The sequence below is a fragment of the Sus scrofa genome, chromosome 8, assembly GCF_000003025.6.
Source record: "Sus scrofa isolate TJ Tabasco breed Duroc chromosome 8, Sscrofa11.1, whole genome shotgun sequence".
NCBI classification, from domain to species: Eukaryota; Metazoa; Chordata; class Mammalia; order Artiodactyla; family Suidae; genus Sus; species Sus scrofa.
The window spans coordinates 120,675,099-120,698,577 of record NC_010450.4 but is presented as its reverse complement, the minus strand read 5'-3'; the positions used below and the strand labels follow the sequence as shown (position 1 = coordinate 120,698,577).

Sequence of the window (23,479 nt, the reverse complement as noted above, 5' to 3'; positions counted from 1 at the left end):
ACCATAAATCACCTTTAGGACATTTTTATCCCCCAGATAAGAACCCTCAGGAGCCGGTAGTTTTGTTGTTTTGTTTTTTAAATACACTCAGTGGTGAGCTAATAAACCATCTTGGTGAGAGGTGGCCCTGATTTCAAGAGTCTGCCTATTTCCCTGGTGTAAATACGCCTACCAGGCAATTTCAAGCTGCTGGTCTAAACAATAAGCTTGCAAAATTCCTGAGAATTTATAATGGACTTGAGCCAGTACTTGTCCCTCCAGGACAATCCTGCTCTTCTTCTTATAGGTCATACTGTCTGAGAAGACTTGAAAATGACCAGTTGCCTCTAGCAACATTCTGAAGAAGATGAAACTTTTCCTTTGAACCTTTAAGCTACTGGTTAGGTATAATCTACCTCAAAACTTCTGATTAATTCAGTTTTTTAAAAGCTCCGTAAAAACAAAATGATGTAACACAATTGATAGATAAAAAGGTTTAGTACCCTTCATGTTTTTAAATGTGAATATGATTGCACTATGGAAATGTATATTTTTAAATGGTTAAGGTGGTAAATTTAGTGTTACGTATTTTTATAAATATTTTATTTATTTCTTTTAGGGCCACACCCTTATCATATGGAGGTTCCCAGGCTAGGGGCCAAACTAGAGCTGTAGCTGCTGGCCTACACCACAGCCACAGCAACACCACAGTTCATGGCAATGCTGGATCCTTAATCCACTGATTGAGGCCAAGAATTGAACCTGCATCCCCATGGATACTAGGCAGATTCATTTCAGCTGAGCCACGATGGGAACTCCTATTTTTTATTTTTTTAAATTTTATTGGGATATAATTGTGTTAGTTTCAAGTGTACAGCAAAGTGAATCATTTATGCATACACATGTATCATTCCTTTTCAGGTTCTTTTCCCATGTAAGTTATTATATAGTACTGAATACGTTTCCCTGTGCTGTACAGTAGGTCTTTGTTATTTATTTTATAAATAGTAGTATAAATATGTTAATCCAAACCTCCTAATTTATTCTTCTCCCTAGTGTTTCTCCTTTGGTAACCATAAGTTTGGTTTTGAAATCTTTGAGTCTGTTTCTGTTTTGTGAATAAGTTATTTTGTATCATTTTTTTATTAGAGTCCACATATTAGTGATCGCCTGTGATGTTTCTTCTGTCTACTTAGTTCAGTCAGTATGATAATTTCTAGGTCCATCCATGTTGCAGCAAATAGCATTATTTTGTTCTTTTTTATGGCTGAGTAATATTCTATTGTATATATGTACCACATTGTCTTTATCCATTCCTCTGTTGATGGACATTTAGGTTGCTTCCATAGTTTGGCTATTGTAAATAGTGCTGCCATGAACATTGGGGTGCACTATCTTCTCAAATTATGGTTTTCTCTGGATATATGCTTGGAGTGGGACTCCTGGATCATGTGGTAGTTCTATGTTCAGTTTTTTGAGGAATCGCCATACTGTTCTCCATAGTAATTGCACCAATTTACATTCCTACCAACAGTGTAAGAGGTTCCTTTTCTCCACACCCTCTCCAGCTTTAATTATTTGTAGACATTTTGAGGATGGGCGTTCTCACTGATGTAAGAAGTTATCTCATTGCAGTCTTGATTTGCATTTCTGTAATAATTAGTGATATTGAACATCTTCTTATGTGCTTTTTGGCCATCTGTCTGTCTTCTTTGGAGAAATGCCTGTTTAGTTCTTCTGACCATTTTTGGTTGGGTTGTTTATTTTTTATAAAAAGCCATATGAGATATTTGTATATTTTGGAGATTAATCCCTTGTCAGTCACTTTGTTTGCAAAGATTCTTTACAATTCTGTGGATTGTATTTTTGTTTTTATTTGAGTGGTTGGGAAGATTCTTATGTTTGCATTTTTGATAGATACAAACAGATAAGGTGGTGGTAAAATTAAAGAGATGTCATTCATCTTTGTTCTTTGGTCTCTATTTTTCTTCAGGCTCTGGCATCTTTAAGCTCTGGAAATTAAATCCTGAACTGCAGCAAACATATCCCCTGGCTTTCCAGGGTGCGCAAGACTTGCTCAGAACACAGGTTTATTCTTTCTAAAGTACCTAAATCAAGCAACTCAGATGTGTTTCTGTGTCTCCATTATAGCGTCAGTCTAAAAACATTTATTTTTTGGAGTTCCCATCGTGGCACAGCGGAACCAAATCTGACTAGGAACCATGAGGTTGCAGGTTCGATCCCTGACCTCGCTCAGTGCGTTAAGGATCTGGTGTTGCCATGAGCTGTGGTGTAGGTTGTAGATGCGGCTCTGAACTGTCGTGGCTGTGGCACAGGCCGGCAGCTGTAGCTCTGATTAGAACCCTAGCCTAGGAACCTCCTTATGCCATGGGTGCAGCCCTAAAAAGACAAAAGACCCCCCCTCCAAAAAAAAGTAGGAGTTGGGCTGGGAGCAGAGGGCAGCCTGCTTGTGGCTTTCAAAGTAAATGAATGAGGAAATGAAACAAACAATGAATATTTGAGAAACTAGGGTAGAATTGCTAATCAGTGCTTTTAAAATTCTAGCAGCTCTTGGATTATAACAAAGGGCTCCTCTAAGACAATGTAGGAATAGTATAGTTATGTAGTTTGTTAGGAGATCCACCCTTACAAACCATGTAACTACAGATAAAAAAATAAAGGCATACTGTGAAATAAAAATATTTTAGGATATTTTTAAATTAAATATTCAAATTATCTAGCCAGAGAAGTTTCTTCAAGTGAGAAATATAAATATTGCCTTTTTTATATACTCTCCCAAGACTCACTTTTATAAGAAAATGTCAGGATTTGGCTGGGTTGGTCAGAGTCAAGAACGAAGGATATTTAAGTAAGTTAATTAAGCTTTGGACATTTAAATAATTACATTAAAATGTCTTTAATTTCTCTGACCCTTCATATAGAGGAGGTGGTTAGACCAGATCAGGGATCAGTGAATGTTTTTCTCAAAAGCCAAGTTATCAATATTTTAGGCTTTGCCGGTCTTATGATTTCTGCTTCAACAACTCACACTTGCCACTGTCACATAGCAAGAGCCATAGATAACACGGAAACAGATGACCATGATGGTGTTCAAACAAAACTTTATTTAAGGACACTGAATTTGAATTTCGTACCATTTTCATGAGTCATAGTATTCCTTTTCTTTTTCTCACTTTAACCACTTAAAAATGTAATATCATTGTTGGCTCACATTCCATACAAAAAAAAATGTACCCGGGTAGGAACTGGCTCTTGGGTGGTGGCTTGCTGACCCAGGGAATAAGTAATAATAACCAAAGTGAGTTCTTAAGAAGAAGCAGATAATTTGCATACACTAGCTCTGGTCTTCAAAAGGTATTGGCATTTCAGCTTGACCTATAAGGGGATTCATTAACAGAGAAATCAGACTGCCTGGCATCCCAGAGAATCTGGATCCCAAGTCCATGCTTATTCCACTAAACCAGGTTGCTCACCTGTTGTGAGAATCATTCACTGACCCCCTGCTCTGTGCCAGCACCAGGCCATTCACAGCATTTGGCCTTTGCAAGACCGTTGATACCATATGATCATATTCATTTTGTAGATGCAGAAGGTGACTTCAGATCAGTTGAGTGAACTGTCCAGGTCACAGACCTCAAAGGTGGTACCAGTGAGAGGGCCCAGGCCCTTCTCCAAAAGCTGATGCTCTTTCCACTGATGGAAGAAGGTCCTTCTCCAAAAGCTGATGCTCTTTCCACTGATGGAAGAAGGTCAACGTTCTAAGAACGTTTGATGCTCACCTTGTACCAGGCGCTATTTTAAGCCCTTTGCTTGTGTGACATGAAGTTCCCACATCACTGCAAGGTAGATAGTACCACCAATGTCATTCCCATTTATTATTGAGGAAAATGAAGTCAAGAGCTTTTACCACATGCCCATGCCTGTATACGCATAAACCTTCAAATCCAGGAGTTTCGCTCCAGAGCTCAAGTACTTTTCCACTAATGCAACTTCCTACTTTCTGTCAAACTTCTCTCTTCTTATTATACCAACACTATTAGTGCTAAAGAGAACTGAGAGAATAAAAGAAAGTTCTGTGATTACTATCACCAACAATTTTTTTTTTTTTTTTACTAAAAGACATGATTCTTTCACATTCTTCACATACTAGACATGCCCACAGAACCAGATCAATGTCTTAGAACTTGATTGAGCTGTGTGTTGGTTCTTCTTTTCGGGGCTAAGCAAATCGAATAGGCAAGAAAACATAGCAGAGTCAAAGCTTTAAAGGAACCTGTTTACAGAGCTGATACCAAGTAGAGCAGTAACGCTTGTTCCTCTTCTGGGCACAGTTCTGTTATCTTAGACTCTAAAAATGGAAGGTGATTCTCTTGTGGCCAAGCGAGAGTATGTAGCTGATAGGCAGTTCGATCTCTGCTTGATGCAAGTGAATTTCCTCTTTGGCTGTTGTGTTTCTGTTCCTCTATGGGCAGCAATGACTTTCTTCTACTTACATGTGGAAATCTGTCCGCACGGGTTCTCCACATGGAGTGGGGCCACTTTGTTTCAGTCATTCATAGGTCCATGTGTTGAATGGTGACTTTATGTAAAGCGGTGTGGGAGATAACGGACAGTAAGAAGTGGCTGTCCCCTGGAGTTTACAGCACAGAGGACAGAGAACGCATGTGGACGTAGAGCTAGGATGCAGGCTCTAGGGGGCTGAGCACCATTGCGGTGTCTACATAAAATGCTCCGCAGCTGGCAAGCAGGAAGGAGATCCCTGGATATAGAGAAGATGGCAAGATGGCCTTGGGACCCATAGGACTTTCGTCAGCTAAAGGCAGAGAGGAAGATGTTTTCTTCTTCTTCTTTCTTTTTTTTTTTTCTGCTTTCAGGGCCGCACCCGCCGCATATGGAAGTTCCCAGGCTAGGGGGTCGAATCAGAGCTGCAGCTGCCTGTACCATAGCCACAGCAACTCCGAGCCACGTCTGCAGCCTACACCACAGCTCACGGCAATGCCAGATCCTTAACCCACTGAGAGAGGCCAGGGATCGAACCCACATCCTCATGCATACTAACCGGCTTGGTTTCTGCTGCGCCACGGTGGGAATTCCGGGAAACGTTTTCTAAAGAGAAAATGGCACGCATAAAGCAATAAAAGTGTCAAAACACAGGAATATGCAGAAAATAAAAACTCAGATGGACTCACACCCTCCCAGTCCCTGGGACCCTGCGGTTACTCAGACCTCCGTTTGGTTCTGGTCTTTAATTCTCAGAGGCCCCACCTTCAGCAACACTCCGAGAATTTCCTCTTCTCATGTAGAAATGTGTCATAACCACACCTTTTGCGTTTTACCGTTTATTTTTTTATTTTTTGTCTTTTTAGCTATTTCTTGGGCCGCTCCCACGGCATATGGAGGTTCCCAGGGTAGGGGTCGAATCGGAGCTGTAGCCACCAGCCTACGCCAGAGCCACAGCAACTCGGGATCCGAGCCGCGTCTGCAACCTACACCACAGCTCAGGGCAACGCCGGATCGTTAACCCACTGAGCAAGGGCAGGGACCGAACCCGCAACCTCATGGTTCCTAGTCGGATTCGTCAACCACTGCGCCAGGACGGGAACTCCAACTGTTTAAAGCCTGTTAATGTCTAGCGCCCACCAACTCCCCTAGAGGCTAAATCCCTATTCTGAGCCCAAACACTCAGGCTGCTACTCTCTGCTGTGGACCTGTCTGAACCCAACCACTGCCCATGTAGTTCAGTCTTTGCTGCCACTGTTCACGCCCAGATTCCCTGCAGTCCTGCTCCCCTGACCCCCTGCCCACCACCACCTGCCCCTGTCATTCTTTGTTAGACCTTCTATGTACAAAAATATTTAAATTTTTAAAAGCTTAAGGGCAATAATGTAATTGGCTTTGAGAAAAGTATAGTTATGTAGAAGAATGTTACTTTTTAGGCGTTCTTGCTCTGGTGCAGCGGGTTAAGGATCTGGCATTGCTGCAGCTGAGGCATAGTTCGAAGCTCCAGGTCAGATTCTATCTCTGGCCTGGAAACATCCATATACCATGATGTGGCCACTAAAGAAAAATTTAAGTTACTTTCTAGAGACATATGTTGAACTACTTAAGATTAAAGTTCTATGATATCTGTAATTTACATTTAAAATGTTCATCAAAAATGTAGGAAGGAAATGTGGCAAAATTTAAAAATTATTCTATCTGAATATAACTAGATTAAGTATGGATATTAAAATAAACAGTTTAAAATAATAGTAATATGTATTAATTACTGAAAATTGGGATAAACACCAAAAATGTCAGCCCTGTACCACCACCTAAAATGACATATTGTTCAATCTCTCGCCAGTCTTTTAAAAATATTTTTCTGTAGACACACACACACACACACACACACACACAGATTGAATTGCAGTCGTACTGTGTACATAGTTTTTGCACTTGCTTTCTGGTAGCATATATTTTCTTTTTTTCTTTTTTTTTTTTTTTTTTTTGTCTTTTTATTTTTTAGGGCTGCAACCCGTGGCATGTGGAGGTTCCCAGGCTAGGGGTCTAATTGGAGCTGTAGCTGCAGACCATAGCCACAGCAACGCCAGATCTGAGCTGCATCTTCGACCTACACCAGAGCTCATGGCAACGCTGGATTCTTAACCCACTGAGCAAGGCCAGGGATCAAACCTTTGTCCTCATGGATGCTAGTCAGATTCATTTCCACAGAGCTATGACGGGAACTCCTCTGGTATCGTATATTTTCATCATCTGCTTCTTGTTCTATCAGGCTGCAGGTCTGGTCTTTCTTGAGCCAGCCTATTTCCCTATATTAAAGTTTGAATATTTAGATTCGTCCAAATTCCAGAAGGCCTTCAAGGGTTAGTGTTTTGGCCTGGGGTCAAACCTCATTTGACAATATGGAATCATTGCATGTTTATAGGAACATGGAATTATGTGGTTATTAAGTTTTGTTTTCAGGTAGATTAATCTAGTAGTTAAGCAAGATAGACAGCAATGAGTCTAGAGCCAAGAAATCCAGTTGAGTGAGGGAGTTTACAGATTGGTGAGTAAGAAACTAGAGTAAAGATCTGGGAACAGTAAGGGAGGAACAGGGGTGGAAGCCAATTATTCCACTGAGCTAGAAACAGTAAGTGACCTGCATCCAAATAAGACTGAGTTCTGCTTTTTTTTTTAATTTTTAATGATTTTTTTTCCATTGAGTTCTGCTTTTGTATGGTTTTTCAAAATGGCATCAAAGAATTTTTAAAAACCTTAATGTCACAAATATCTTCTAATTCATCCATGTTTATCACTGTAAATTTCTAAATGTACCTGTGTCTCAGGTTATTGCCTGTAGGGTTCTGACTCAGCACCAGTTGAGTCTATATGTTTTTGGTTCATTCTCCGCATAAGCTTAGAACCATTTTTCCGATGTCAATCCTGAGGCCCTAAGAGGTTTGGCCACTTGCTCTAGGCTAAGCCCAGTACACTCTTTGATGGTGAGCTCCTTAGAAGCAGGGCTATAGGCTTATCTTTGCCTATTCCATCCAAATCCAGCACTGGACAAAGAGCAAATGTCTAACCCTTTGAATTGTCCCAAGTTGGGTCAATGCCAAGACTAGAACTCAAGGTCCCTCACTCCATCCTTCCATATCAACACTGATTGTAAACTTGGATTTATTACCCTCCAACTCACTCTGTCCACTTAATAAAAGTTCTTACTGCTGGGACGAAATGTTGGTTAGAGGCATCATCTGAAGAATGGATAGATAGGAGGAAACGAGTAAAACAAGAATCTTTTTTTTAACATCTCCCAACGTTTGGGACTTTTCCCTGTAGCTATAGCTTCCTGAAAGTGGCCCTCTCTGTGTCCTGCCCCAGCCCACAATGGTAGGTTGTCAGTGGCAGTTACAGTCTGAAGACCCTAAAGCAGCATTTTATGATATATAGGCTGCAAAATAACCAGAGTAAGTGCAGGGTTAAGCTTGATTCCACTCACAAATGGGTGCTCCTGAGAGAGCCTCCCGTCTGGATCTCTCATGTCTCTGCCTGCCCCAGGGGGCCAACCCAGGTCAGGCTCCGTGGGTCTCTCGTTAGGTGTCTGCATCCTTCTCTTGCTTTGGTTTCTCTGCCCCTGCCCCCTACACCACTCTTTAGGTCTGTATTCATGTTCCTTAGGTCATTGTCCCCATGTGCTTCTGGCTTTCTACATGAGTCTCTGTGCCTTTCAGTGTCTCCAGGGGTCTTTCTTTCTATCTCTCGTTCTACTGCTCTTGACTTAGGTGTCTCTTAGGTGACTCTCTGTGCGCCTCTTTGTCGCTGGATCTCTGAGTCTCTGCCTCTCAGGACTTCTTACCTCATTCCTCAGGCTCCTTCAAGAACAGGTTTATCCTGGTCTCTGCCTCCCACAGGATTATCATAACCCTTTCAGTCTTATTTCCCTTTAGCTGTGCCTTGACTCCCACAAAAAAAAAACTGGGAGCCCCACCTTTAGGTCATTATTCGACCAGATACTCACATACTCTGCCTCTGTCCTCCCTCGGGTATACTTCGAAAGGCTGGAGCAGCTGGCCTCAACACTTAGCTCTGTTATCAGCATGTGTGAATGTGGGCATTCCGAACAGCAATGTGGAAAGCCTTAGACAAGTTGGCTCCATTACAGAAATCTCCTTAATGGAAAGACGATGGTGAGTCTTTCTTCAGCCCCCCCCCTGTGTATCCCATTGTGATGCATAAAATTTTCAAACTTCTTTGCAAAGCCTCTGCTTGGTCCTCTCTTCTTGGACCGGGTCCATTTGTTATCAATGGGAAGATAAGCTCACATTCGTGAGTATGGGATTTAACATGCTTGTGTGGACAACCATGTCATTACATAAAATATGCCACAGCCCAACGATATAACAAATTATAGCACTGATAGCTTTTGAGCTAAATAAGACATTTCCTTTTCCTTAACCCATGATTTCTGATGGCTTAGTGAGCCAAACTCTTCATTTTTTTTCCCCTCACAAATCAAAGGATTTAGCACCAACCCTTTCAACAAATGAATACAAAGGAAATCACTAGCCCAGCCACCCTGAAGAGTCACTCAAGTGTCGAGGACAGATTAGCCCAAGTTAAGGTTCATTTTTGTGTTCTATCATCATTCGAGAATTGTTGTGTTCAAAAGGATTCTGAGGCCAAGCATAGGCCTCACAAATGAGAAAGCAGATCAATGAGCTCTGTTATCTATGGCCTTCAGAGTAGGAGTTCCAGTCATGACTCAGCAGTAACAAACCCAACTGATATCCATGAGGACATGGGTTTGATCCCTGGCCTCGCTCAGTGGGCATTGCCATGAGCTATAGTGTAGGTTGCAGTTGTGGTTCAGATCTGGTGTTGCTGTGCCTGTGGTGTAGACCAACAGCTGCAGCTCTAGTTCAACCCCTAGCCTTCGAATGTCCCTATGCCACTGGTATGGACCTCAAAAAAAAAAAAAAAAGGGAAAGAGAAGAGGAGTACATCGTATGTTATGTATTTGCCCTTCTTGGTTTAGACAGTTGAGAAAATTTGTCAGTGTCATTCAAAAGTGAGAATAATTTTGAAAGTGGAAAAAAAAACAGAGAAAATTCTCTAGGACTTCCCATCATGGCACAGTGGAAACAAATCCGACTAGGAACCATGAGGTTGCGGGTTCTATCCCTGGCCTTGCTCAGTGGGTTAAGGATCCGACATTGCCATGAGCTGTGGTGTATGTCGCAAATGCAGCTCGGGTCTGGTGTTGCTGTGGCTGTGGTGTAGGCTGGCGGCTGCAGCTCCGAGTGGACCCCTAGCCTGGGAACCTCCATATGCCACTCGTGCTGCCCTAAAAAAGAGGACAACAGACAAAAAGAAAAGAAAAGAAAAGAAAATTCTCTAAATAAGAGTGCTTTTGTTGGCTATTGAACTCCGGGAGATTTTAGGTGTTTTCACACAATCAGGAATTGTTTGGGTTGAAATATATGTCTTTTTTATAAGAGTAAAAGGACTGAATCTAGGTTCTCTATCACTTCCCTTTGCCAGGAAGGGAAAAAATATGTCATTAAGTATATGAATAATCTGTAGGCATGGGTGACTAAGAAATCTCCTCAAGAAATATGTAATCAAAACTAATGTATGGCTCATGCTGTAACATTCAGGACTGATTTCTAGGCCCATTGTTCTTGCAATGTTATTTTTCATTACTCCCCAACATAGACCCGCTGTTCCAGCTAGGCATGATGTTTTTACATGCACCACGCATGTGTCACCTCCGTGCCTTTGCTTATGTTATTGCTCCTGCTGGAATGCTCTTCTCTCATGCACCTAATGAATCCTATTACTTATTCTTCCAACTCATCAAGTTCCTCCTCCTTGAAGCTTTCCCTTATCTCCTCAGGAGCTCCCCCCTTTTATATCATTTACTGTCCACATCACTAAGAAGGAAGCTCTGGGGGGAATTTGATGAAATTACCCTGCACATCCTTCCCATTGGTACTGTAAAGCCACTTAGTACTTTCATTGCTCTCTGACCCCCTCTTTAGATGCTATGCACTGTACACTCAAACCATCAAGATTATTGAAATAAAGTTTTTAGGACCAAGAGTCCTTTAGCTCAATGCTTCTCAAACTCTAAACTGCATAGCAAGCATGTGGGGCTTGAAGAGATTTTTTTTTTTTTTTTTTGTCTTTTTAGAGCCCCACCCATGGCGTATGGAGGTTCCCAGTCTAATCAGAGTTGTTGCTACTGGCCTACGCCAGAGCCACAGTGATGCCAGATCCGAGCCGCATTTGCAAACTACACCAAAGCTCACGGCAACACCAGATCCTTAACCCACTGAGTGAGTCCAGGGATGGAACCTGCAACCTCATGGTTCCTAGTCAGATTCGTTTCCGCTGTGCCAGGATGGGAACTCCCAAAGAACAGATTATAATTCAGCAGGTCTAGGAGGTCTGCAAATGTGAATTTCTGACAAAATCCTGGGGTACAGAGTGGCAAGATTTCACATTGCTTTTCCAACACCAGGTACAACCCAAGAATGTTCTTAAAGTCAATTTAGTGGGTCACAATCAATATTTGTTCAAAAGAGAGAAGAGAAAATAGTAAATAGCATTTATAAGAATTGTGTGGTTTTCTATACACTTTTTGGTTTTCTACGTATGTTTATAATATAAGCGTATATTTACCCATCTATACATAGACAGATACAAAATGCATTTTATACTGTGGGCCAATTCAAGAAGTTTGAAAGCCTCTCCTTTAAAGGACATAGAAGAATGAGCTATAAACTTGTATCAGCAAATTAAGACAATAAAACAAAATGCAATAAGAAAATGTGAAGGCTCTGGTATGCTGAGGCAGTTTCCCAGAAGGTTCTAGCATGAAGGGCATTGAAAGGAGAGAAGAGGCAGCACTGAGGGCCCGCTTTCTGGATGGAGCGCGTCTGCTTTTCTCTGTGGTTGAGCTTATTTCCTGTATCTTACTGAGAGGCAGCTCTGAAAATTCTTTAGTGGGTGGGTGTTTCCTAATTTGTTATTGTATCATGGAAGGGATACACACCACTGTTTCCTTAAAGGCCAACTGCGGTTTTTGATAATCTCATAAACCCAGCACAAATATTCTTTGGCAGCTTGGTGAGCCTCTGTTGACTGTATCAGCCTTGGGATGTGTTTATGCACAAGGTGCAGCTCTTGAGGGGAAAAGGAAAATACAGCATTGCTTCAAGTGTGTTATAAGGTGTAGTTTCTTCCCTTTTCTTACGTCTTCAGGGAAATGAGACCAAGAGTTTTCCGTTGTTGTTGTTTGTTTTTTAAGTTGCAGGAAAATGAACCTTATGCCAAACAGCCAAGAAGTCATATCCCCAGGACCCCACACAAAATCTGCCATGTTCATGATACGTGGTATAATTAGTGTGTCTTGCTCTCTTCTGTAAATGTTAAAGAATTACATAAGAAGTTTATTAAAGAAGTCAGGGTTCCTATATGAAAACAAGAGAGTTTTCCTGCTAGGTGTTGTTATTGGTCACCTTGACAGATGGGAAGACTGTGGCTGCTACTTGTGTGGGGTCGCATGGCTAATGTGTTAGAAGTTGTTGGAGCAGAGGGCCTCATGGCTGAGGAAGTGGCTAGAGACAAAGGTATGTACTCCCCTTGCAAAATTTTCACTGATACTGCATGGGTGTTTGTGACCCAAGGTAGCTGCTTATGAGCATTCCTTTTTGCTTGGCGGTTGCCAGAACCAAAAGGGTTTCTTATTGCACTTAATTCTAAAAATGTCACCTTTCTAATGCACTGGAGGGGACGTGGCAGAGCAGCAGAGGAAGATGACTTTCTGGGGGGTTTTAATCAACAGCAGGTCCAGTGTGACTCAGCTGTGTGATGCAACTGTCAAGAAATGAATGCAACCCTGAGTTCCTTATAGCATATCTGGCAGCTAGCACAAGGGAGATCCTGTGAGGCTTTGTTTTGCACATCAGATGGTATCATGAAGGTAGATTTTTGAAAATTTAGAAGTTATTCAGAGGAGATAAGGTCTCTCGGTGATCAAAGGAAGGACTGAAAGTCTCTCATAAGAGAGGAAGTTGAAGATGATGGAAGCAGAAGAGAGAACACGTTAGATGCTTCTAACTATTTGTATAAGTATTATCTATATAACTCCCAAAAGTAGCTATGAGACTATCTGTGGAAAGCTTTACAGCAGGAAACAGTAGTTAGTTGTAGGCAAGAGTTTTCTGGCCAACGGTCAAGAAGTACAGAATGGACTTGCTGGTACAAGTAGTGAGTTCCCCATCATGAGCAAAATGTAAACAAAGTTTGGATGAGTCTTATTAGGGTTTAGACTTTATAGCTAATAATGTAAATAATGCTGCAGTGAACATGGGGGTGCATATATCTTATCTAATTAGTGCCTTAATTTTCTTTGGGTAAATACCCAGGAGTGAAATTTTGGGGTTATATGATAGTTCTAATTTTAATTTTTAAAGAAATCTCCAAGCTATTTACGCAGTGGTTGCACTAATTTACATTCCCATCAACCTTTTTTTTCCACATCCTCACCAACACTTGTTATTGCTTGTCTGTTTGATGATACCCATTCTAACAGGTGTGCGGTGATGTCTCCTTGTGGTTTTGATTTGCATTTCCCCATGATCAGCAACTTTTCATGTATCTATTGGCCATTTGTTTGTCTTCATCGGAAAATGTCTATTCAGATCTTCTGCCCATTTTTAACTGGACTGTTTTGGAGTGTTTTGTTTTTTTGCTATTGGGTTGTATATGTTTTAAAAATTATTTTAGATATTAACCCTTTATCAGATATATGATGTGCAAATATTTTCTCAAATTCAGTACACCGCTTTTTCATTTTGTTGATGTCATCTTGCAAAATTTGTTATCTACTGTGATTTCTCATTCCAAATAATTATTCATTTCTTCTTTTTTTTGGTAATTTTATATTATTATTATTATTATTTGTCTTCTTAGGGCCGCACCTGCGGCATATGGAGGTTCCTAGGCTAGGGGTCTAATTGCAGCCATTGCCACCGGCCCACACCAGAGCCACAGCAATGCCAGATCCGAGCCACGTCTGCAACCTACACCACAGCTCACGGTAACGCGGGATCCTTAACCCACTGAGCAAGGCCAGGGATCGAACCCACAACCTCATGGTTCCTAGTTGGATTCGTTTCCAATGTGCCATGACAGGAACTTCTTTTATAATAATTTTCTTAAAGAGACTTCCAAATTTTACAAGCTTCCAGCCTCTTAAAATTTGTCTCTTCCATCTAATAAAAAGAATAATAAAATTAAAAAATTTTAAACACAGTCCCAATTACAGGAACTTTAGTCCCTTGTAATTAGAACTCTATGTAATGAGGAGTTGTATATGCCTATTAAGTCATAAAAAGCCTGTAGATATCAGCCAAGGAACTGTCAGTATCCAGTGCCAAGTGTAAGACAGCATCAGTCTCCTCCCAGCTTCATCTTGCCACGCCTGCTGCCCTTGGCACTCACCTGAATGCCATGCAGTGCTCTGAACTACATTTACCTGGCAATGTCTTGCTTCTTGGCCTTTGCTCCTCTTATTCCCTTTGAGCAGAATAGCTCCCTGAATAATTGTCACTCCAAATCCCACCAGACTTTATTTAAATAAAGAAAAACTAATTTTTTCTCTCTCTCCCCTCCTCCCTCCCTTCCTCCCTCCCCAACCACCCCCACCCCCCACCCTCCAAATGCTAGGTCACTTCCAGTGTTCACTAAACAGAAGTTGAATAAATAAATGAAATGAAAAAAGCAAATTTTAACAGGGTTCTTTCTGGAGGGTGGATTAACACAAAGACTTTTTAAAAAAATCTTCGTTACCCACTTCATGTATGAAATTTTTTTTCATTAAAACAAGCTAAATTAAGAAAATCTGGTCGAGCTAAATTCCCTTTACCACCACCCTCAAACCTGGTTCCTTCCGCTAAGGACCAAGCTTATGAGTTTGGAGTTTTATTTTTCTCGGACTTCTATTTCACGCCTTTATATATTTTTGTATGTGCTGTATCATTTGGGGGGATGAGAGAGACTCTTTTTTTTTTTTTTTTTTTTAATTAAGTGGTTTCGTACCGTACTGTCACCACTTCCCCTAACTGCACAAGATGTTTTGGGATCTGTCAGCATTAATATGGGTGGACACAAATATTCAGTGTTTATCTGTGCGAGTGTGATTGGCACTCTGAGCAGGACAATTCTTAGTTGTTCAGGACTGTGTTGATCTTGAGGGTGACAGGCATTGCTGTCACCCCTCACAAAGTGCTAGTACCCCCAGCCCCCTGCCCTCAGTGTGTGTCAACCAAAAACGTTCTCACCTTTTCAAATACTTCTGGTTACCTTTTTACATAATCTCATCCTATGACCGCTCAATCTTATTTACTGTCTCACTTTTGGTGGATATTTAGGATGACTCCAATATTCTACTCTCCCCGTCTGCAGTTAACACCTTCATGCATACTTCCTGCTGTGTACGTGTGAATGTTTCACCAATCAGACACCAAAAGTGGAGTCGCCGGTCCACCCAGGTACACCAGATGTGTTAAGTTCCCCGCCTTGGAAACACCTGCCAACAGTAGATCGTATCTGTTGCCCCTCCAATTCTCTAAGATTTAATCCTAACTCTACAATTTTAGCCAATCTGGTGGGTTTAAAAAAAAAATGCATTGTTGTTTTAATATGCATTTCTCTGTTTAGTAATAAGACAGTTTATTTGAAATAAAGTCTGTTTACTTCCTCTTCTATGAAAGACTTTCATTTTCTGTTTGTGTATATAGTTTAATTTTTACCGTATATGTTTTATAATTAGAAAAAATAATGCACCCCTTAAAAAATAAGTTACATGTCCTTCAAGGCCTTCTTAGATTTCGGGTTATTCAAAAAATGGTCTTGATCTTTCTTCCTGGAATCCCCACTGGATACTTTACTCTCTCTTGGATGTAGTTTTCAGAGTTCTTTGTGTTTTTTTTTTTTTTTTTTTTTTTGGTCTTTTGTCTTTTGTCTTTTTTAGGGCCACACCCAAGGCATATGGTGGGTTCCCAGGCTAGGGGTCGAATTGGAGCTGTTGCTGCTGGCCTATGCCAGAGCCACCAGCAATGCCAGTCCAAGCTCCGTCTGCAATCTACACCACAGCTCACGGCAACACCAGATCCTTAACCCAATGAGCGAGGCCAGGGATCGAACCCGCAACCTCATGTTCCTAGTGGATTTGTTTCTACTGCGCCACAACGAGAACTCCACAAAGTATATGTCTTAACTCTCTTGAGTAGATTCATGGTTCCCTGAAGCCCAGATGGGGCTTTTGTGCAGCTTTTATTTCCTTTGACTTGCCTAGTGCAATGCCTTGCACAGATTTGAGCTTCACAGATAAAGATTTATAAAGCTGAATGATCAAAGGTAGAGAAGGTTAACAGTGGGAAAACTACCAACTGAACTCTATTTTCTTTTGCTTTTTTTTTTTTCTTTTTTGCTTTTTAGGGACATACTTGCAGCATATGGAAGTTCCCAGGACAGGAATTGAACTGGAGCTACAACTGCCGGTCTACACCACAGCCACAGGATCAGAGCCTTGTCTGCAACCTACACCACAGCCTGTGGCAATGCCGGATCCCTAACCCACTGAGTGAGGCCAGGAATTGAATCAGCACCCTCAAGGATAGTAGTTGTGTTCCTTACTGTGGAGTCACAATGGGAACTCCCTGAACTCTACTGTATTTTCAACCTTTAACTCTTTATGGACACAATCTTGAATCGTGCTTACCAAAGGTGGACATATTTCTACAAAGGATACGTAATGTTATTTGGCTCCATAGCCACTTCCCTGGAAGATAGGGTCATCTAAATTTCCTAGAAAGGGATATTTAACTCAATTAAAAGAGGAAGCATAGAAACTTGTGGAAGGGTTGTTTGGGGAATGAGGGTCCCCATTGCTCTTCAGACCCCATGAAGCATAGGTGCCTGCCCAGCAGGCTCTCCTGTGTCTTGGGTTTTCCAGGCACAGGACTCCATGTAGCCTGTGACAGCCATACTGACTCAACCAAGCTGCCACCCAGGAATTAACACTCCCTGAATGTTCCAAATTAGAGCACAGTGCGATCCTTCTTGCTTTATAGTCAAGAATTTCTTCCATATTGATGATGTATAGGTACTGCCTAAAAGATTACCATGGAAAGTTCTTAGTAAAAATGGCCATCGAGCCGTAATTATCAGAAATCCGTAAATGCTTTAAACAGACATCAGTTCTCACTGAAAAGAATCCAAGGAATGACTAAATTTTTTACATTTTAGAATTTTGTTGACAAACTTGTGTTGCTTCAAATAAGTCATCTCTTGACTCAAACTGAATCGTGTGCTAAAATGTTCATCCAAAAAATAATTCTTTGCAAAATGTATGTAAGAACTTGTGAACTTGTAGAGATTTCACTTATCAAAAAGAATGAGAAATTTGGCTGTAACCAAGCCTGAAGTTTTTGATAGGTATAATTGCCATACAACATAGTAGTTTTAGGTTCCAACTGTCCTTTTTCAGAATTTTGTAGGGAGAAGATGTGAGCATGCCTGAGAATTAATCCAATGAATGGGTAAATAACTCAATGGCATTTCTTATAAAATACTTTACCTTGCCATTGCTTTCAGCTAGCAAATACATTTCTAACACAAGATAGTGGCATCTCTGCCCCAGAAAGGAAACATGCTAAAGCAGAAGAGATTAGTAAATGCAGATTTAGAAAACAGATAACAAGGAGTTCCTGTTGTGGCTCAGCTGGTTAAGGACTCAACAAAGTCTCTGGTGAGGATGCAGATTCAATCCCTGGCCTTGCTCAGCGGGTTAAGGATCAGGTATTGCCATATGCAAATGCGGCTTGGATCACGCATTGCTATAGCTCCAATTCGACCCCTAGCCTGGGAACTTCCATACGCCATGGGTGCATCCCTAAAAAGAGAAAAAAAAGGAGAAAATAAAATCACATTACAGAGGTTACAAGTTATGTCTTTGAGGATCTCAATGGCTTCACAATAACTCCTGATGTGTCTTTTTAAAATTAGAGTTTGATTTACAATGTTGTGCTAATTTCTGTTGTACAGCAAAGTGGCCAAGTCTACATGCATATACATTCCTTTTCTTATATTATCTTCCATCATGTTCTATCTCAAGAGACTGGACATAGTTCCCTGTGCTATACAGTAGGACCTCATTGCTTATCCATTCTAAATGTAACAGTTTGCATCTACTAACTCCAAACACCCCATTTTCTCCACCCTGTCCCTTAGTAACCACAGACCACCTATGTCTGTGTGTCCATTTCTGTTTTGTAGATAGGTACTTTAGTGCCATATTTTAGATTTCACATATAAGTGATACGGTATGTCTTTCTCTTTCTGACTTATTCACCTAGTAGGAGAATCTACATTGATCTGTCAATGGACATTTTGGTTATTTCCATGTCTTGGCTATTGTGAATAATGCTATGAACATATGGGTGCATGTATCTTTTTGAATTAGAGTTTTGCCCAGATACATGCCTAGGGGTGGAATTACTGGATCATATGGTAGCTCTATATTGAGTTTTCTGAAGTACCTCCGTACTGTTTTCCATAGTGATTGTACCAATTTATGTTTCCACCAACAGTGTAGCAGGGTTCCCTTTTCTCCACACCCTTTTCAGCATTTGCTATTTGTAGACTTACTAACGATGGCCATTCTGGCTGATGTGCTGTGGTGCCTCACTATAGTTTTGGTTTGCATTTCTCTAATAATTAGTGATGTTGAGAATTTTTTCATGGGCCTATTGGCCATCTGTGTTTCTTCTTTGGAGAAATGTCTATTTAGGTCTTCTGCCCATTTTTCAATTGAATAGTTTGGTTTTCCATTGTTGAGTTTTATGAGTTGTTTGTGTATCTTGGAGATTAAGCCCTTGTTAGTTGCATCATTTATAACTATTTTCTTCCATTCCATAGGTTGTTTTTCATTTCTTTTTTACGGTTTTCTTTGCTGTACAAAAGCTCCTAAATTTGATTAGGTCCCATTGGTTTATTTTTGTTTTTATTTCTATTGCCTTGGAAGACTGATCTAGAAAACATTTGTTTGGTTGGTTTGAGAGAATGTTTTAATCTATATTCTCTTCTTGGAGTTTGATGGTGTAGTGTCATATGTTTAAGTCTTTAAGCCATTTTGAGTTTTATTTTTGTGCATGGTGTAAGGGTGTGTTCTAATTTCATTGATTTACGTGCTGCTGTTCAGTTTTCCCAGCACCACTTGTTGAAGAGACTTTTTCCCATTTTATATTCTTGTCTCCTTTGCCAAAGATTATTTGACTCTAGGGGTCTGGGTTTATTTCTGGCCTTTCTGTTCTGTTCCATTGATCCATATGTCTGTTTTTGTGCTAATACCACACTGTCTTGATTCCTCTAGCTTTGTAATAGTGTCTCAAGTCTGGGAGAGTTATGCCTCCTGCTTTGTCCCCCACCCCTATTCAGGATTGCTGTGGCAGTTCTGCGTCTTTCATGGTTCTATATAAATTTTTGGATTGTTTGTTCTAGTTCTGTGAAAAATGTCATGAGTAATTTGATAGGGATTGCATTGAATCTGTAGATTGCTTTGGGTGGTATGGCCATTTTAATGATATTAATTCTTCCAATTCAGGAGCATGGAATATTTTTCCATTTCTTTGAATCTTCTTTAATTTCCTTGACTAATGTTTTATAGTTCTCAGCATATAAATCTTTCACCTCCTTGGTCAGGTTTATTCCTAGGTATTTAATTTTCTTGGGTATGATTTTAAAAGCTATTATGTTTTTATATTCTTTTTCTATTATTTCACTGTTAGTATACAAAAATACAACTGATTTCTGAATGTTAATCCTGCTACTTTGCTGAATTCCGTTGATCAGTTGAAGTAGTTTTTGTGTGATCCTTAGGGTTTTCTATATATATAGTATTGTGTCATCTGCTTATATAGTGACAATTTTACCTCTTCTCTTCCAATTTGGATGCCTTTTATTTATTTTGCTTATCTGATTGCTGTGCCTAGGACTTCCAATACTATATTGAATAGAAGTGGTGAAAGTGGTCATACTCATCTTGTTCCAGATTTTAGCAGGGAGGCTTTCAGCTTTTTTTTGTTGAGTATTTTATTTGCTGTAGGTTTGTCATAAATGGCTTTTATTATGTTGAGATATGTTCCCTCTATAGCCCTTTGGTAAGAGTTTCCATCATGAATGGATGTTAGATTTTTGTCAAATGCTTTTTCTGCATCTATTGAGATGACCGACCGTGTGGTTTTTGACTTTTGTTTGTGGTGTATGACATTGATTTTCCATATGTTGAACCATCCTTGTGAACTTGGGATGAATCCCATTTAGTCCAGGTGTATGATCTTTTTTATGTGTTACTGGATTTGGTTGAGTAAAATTTTGTTGGGAATTTTTGCATTTATATTCATCAAAGATACTGGCCTATGATTTTCTCTTTTTTTGGTAGTATCTTTGTCTGGTTTTGGTATTAGGGTGATGGTGGCTTCACAAGATGTCTTTAGGGAGTGTTCCTTCTTCTTCAGTCTTTTGAAAAAGTTTAAGAAGGATGGGTATAAATTCTTTGTATGTTTGATAGAATTTGCCTGTGAAGCCATCTGGTTCTGGACTTTTGTTTGGAGGGAGTATTTTTATTACATATTCAATTTCATTTCTAGTGATCGATCTGTTCAAGTGGTGTATTTCTTCTTCTTCTTTTTTAGGGTCATACGGGTGGCACATGGAGGTTCCCAGGCTAGGGGTCAAACTGGAGCTACAGCTGCCAGCCTACACCACAGCCACAGCAATGCCAGATCCAAGCCACATCTGCGATCTACACCACAGCTCACAGCTATGCCGGATCCTTAACCCACTGAGCGAGGCCAGGGATAGAACCTGCGTTCTCATGGATGCTAGTCAGATTCGTTTCCGCTAAGCCACAGTGGGAACGCCAAGGTGTATTTCTTCTTGATTCAGTTCTGGTGTGCTGTATATTTCTATACTGTCCATTTCTTCTAGGTTGTCAAATTTGTTGGCATATAGTTGTTCATAGTATCCTCTTACGGTTTTTTATATTTCTGCGGTATCAACTGAGGTTCCTCCTTTTTAATTTCTTATTTTGGTACCATTGATGGTGGCAGGCCGTGCCTACCGCAGGAATCCTAGGTGGCTCCAGCCATTTGCACCTGCTGTGGTAGCGCAGGAGTCGCCCCGCCCAGATGCCAGCGCATGCGCAGAGAAAGAGGTGCCTGTGGTGGCCCCGCCCCTCTTCTCTCTCCCTCTCCAGCAATGGCGCCTCGCTTCTTCTGTGGGCCCAGACCCGCCTCCCTGGCTTCCCAGGCTCTGGCACACGGCTCCCTCGCCCCTAAGGCTGGCTCCACACAGCCTACGCCAGTCCTCTCCCGGGAACTCACCTCCGCAGCCTGAGTCTCGGCGCCCAGCCCACGCAGAGCCTCTCAGGCTGTGACGTCCAGAGGCAGTGGTCCTGATAGTTTGTGCAGCGCTCTCTCTGCTTTGCCCTCCTCAGTCCAGCTGCTGTGCTTTTTCTCGGAGGCTTTAAGGTTCTCCCTGTCAGTTAAGTGGCTTCCCAGGGTGTGGATTCCTTTCCTCCTTCACAGCTTCCTCTCCGGAGTGCTGGTCCTGTCCCGATTCCTTCTCTCTCTCTCTCTTTTTTTCCTTTTGTTCTGCCCAGTTATGTGGAGGGTTTCTTGCTCTTTTTTGGAGGTCTGAGGTCTTCTGCCAGCATTCAGTATGTGTTCTGTGTGAATCATTCTACATGTAGATCAGGGTTTTTTTTTTTTTTTTTTTTTTTTGGTGTGTTTGTGGGAGGAGTTGATCCCGCCTCTCTCCTCCTGTGATTCATGCTCTGCTGTTTGCCAAGCTTGTTTTGGCCATTTTGTGGGTGTTAATGTGAGCAGGACTTACACATTTGGCCCTCAAGGTACAACTGTTACTAATTCTATTTTAGAGGTGAGAAAACTGAGGTTCAGATGGGTTATGTAACTTGCCGCAGGTTGTGCAGCTGTGAGAGGTTTTACCTGCATCAGGATTTAGGCAAACGGACCCGAGGGCCCACAGCCCTAATCCCTGCACTGAGCTATCTCTACCAACTCCTGGGAAAGAACAGGAGGAGGTGCCTCTGTGGTGCAGTGGATTAAGGATCCAACTGCAGTGGCTCATATGGCTGCAGAGGCACTGGTTTGATCCCCAGCCTGGTATCCGGGGATAAAGGATCTGGCATTGCCGCAGCCGAGGCATAGGTCACAGCTGTGGCTCAGGTTCAGTCCCTGGCCTGGGAACTTCCATTGGCCTCAGGTGCAGACCTTAAATTTAAAAAAAAACAAAAAACAAAAAACTGAAAAGAGCTGTCATTAGGGAAAAGTAGTGGGGTGCAGAACAGTGCCTGGGATGCTCTTATTTCCTTAGCACTGGGGTGGGGACAGGCCTAAATGCCACTGGATGCACAGGATACCTCTCAGGAGGAAGCCCAGGAAAACTGCCAACGTTGGTACCTCTGGGGAAATGGATTAATAGGGGGAAGGAGAGCTTTATTTTCATTATGTTTTCTTTGAATTATGTTGTTGTTGTTGTTTTTCCTACTGTGAACATATGATACCTTTTCTGATGTGTTTCTGGTGTTTTGTTTTTGTTTTTTTTTAATACATGCATCAATTTGATTCTCCTTGGGACTTCCCCAGCTTGGCAGATATTTGTCAGTTTGAAACCATATTGGATGCGGCTTGCATCTCAGCATGAAATATCTGATTTCCTTGTGTTCAACTTCATTTCCCCCATGACAGTGGGTTCTGGTATACAGTGCTTTTCCACACGGTGAAAAGTGGTACCACCCTTGCAAAAGAGAATGTGAGAGAGAGACTAGAAGAAAGAGAGAAAACTGGCCAAAATCTATTCTTAGGGTTATTTTTGACTTGGACTTTTAAAAACTTGCTGTCTGCAAAGTAATGTTCTATGTTGGTTTGCTAGGGCTGCCATGACAAAGGACCATAAAGTGGGTGGCTTGAACAGCAGAAATGGATTGTCTCACAGTTTTGGAGGCTAGAGACCCCAAATCAAGGTGTCAGTAGGGTTGGTTCTTTGTGAGGGCTGTGAGGGGGGGACCTGCCCCAGCCCACCCTCCTGGACTTGCTGTGGCCATCTTCACATTCACAGGCCTTCTCCCCGTGTGCAAGTCATGCCCGTCTGGCTCCAAAAGTCCCCTTTCACAGGAGGACATCAGTCCTGTTGCAGTAGGGCCCCCCTTTAATAGCCTCACTCTAACTTGTTAAAGGCCCTGTCTCCAAATAAGGCCACCTTCTGAAGTCCTGAGGCTGAGGACTTCAACATGGGACTTTTCTGGAAAGAATTCCCCCATGGTACTCTGCTCTGTACCAACTCTCTCCTTTCCTCTTTAGCCTCACCCGGGCCATTTCCTTTTTCTTGATGATTTGGCTAAGAGCTTGGTGTCGGGGTGACTGGGGTGGAGAATATGCTGAGGTAATTTCTGAGAGGAAAACCCAGTGCAGGAAGAGTCCCCCCTGCGGTTGGCCCCAAGTGAAAGTGCTGCTCTCTCCTCCCCAGGTGGTACCACGGCAACCTCACCCGACACGCAGCCGAGGCCCTTCTCCTCTCCAACGGACGTGACGGGAGCTACCTTCTGCGGGACAGCAATGAAAAGACCGGGCTGTACTCTCTCTCTGTGAGGTAGGATACCCAAGGACTCTATGAACTCAACGAGGCCCCCCTCTTCTCTATGCGGGCACTGACGTCATTGTCACACTCATACTGTCCCAAGACCAAATTCTCCTGATTTCCTGTGAAATGAACAGGTTTGAGGACCCCAGGCTCTGAACGGTGAGACTGAAAAATGTTCTTGCTCTTTCCACTGGCAGGGGAACAAGAAATGTTAGAACTGAAGGGGATTTTATGAGTTGTTTAATCCCAAACGCTTGCT

General features: G+C 41.7%; 1 protein-coding gene across 1 annotated transcript in view; it reads left to right on the top strand.

The window, feature by feature from the left end:
* The window catches only part of DAPP1 (dual adaptor of phosphotyrosine and 3-phosphoinositides 1), a 56,354-nt gene that overhangs the window by 2,876 nt on the left and 29,999 nt on the right, over positions 1-23,479 (top strand). Inside the window, exon 2 of the mRNA XM_013979010.2 lies at positions 23,107-23,229. Coding sequence (XP_013834464.2) covers positions 23,107-23,229 — 123 coding nt within the window. The remainder of the gene's footprint in view (positions 1-23,106; positions 23,230-23,479) is intronic.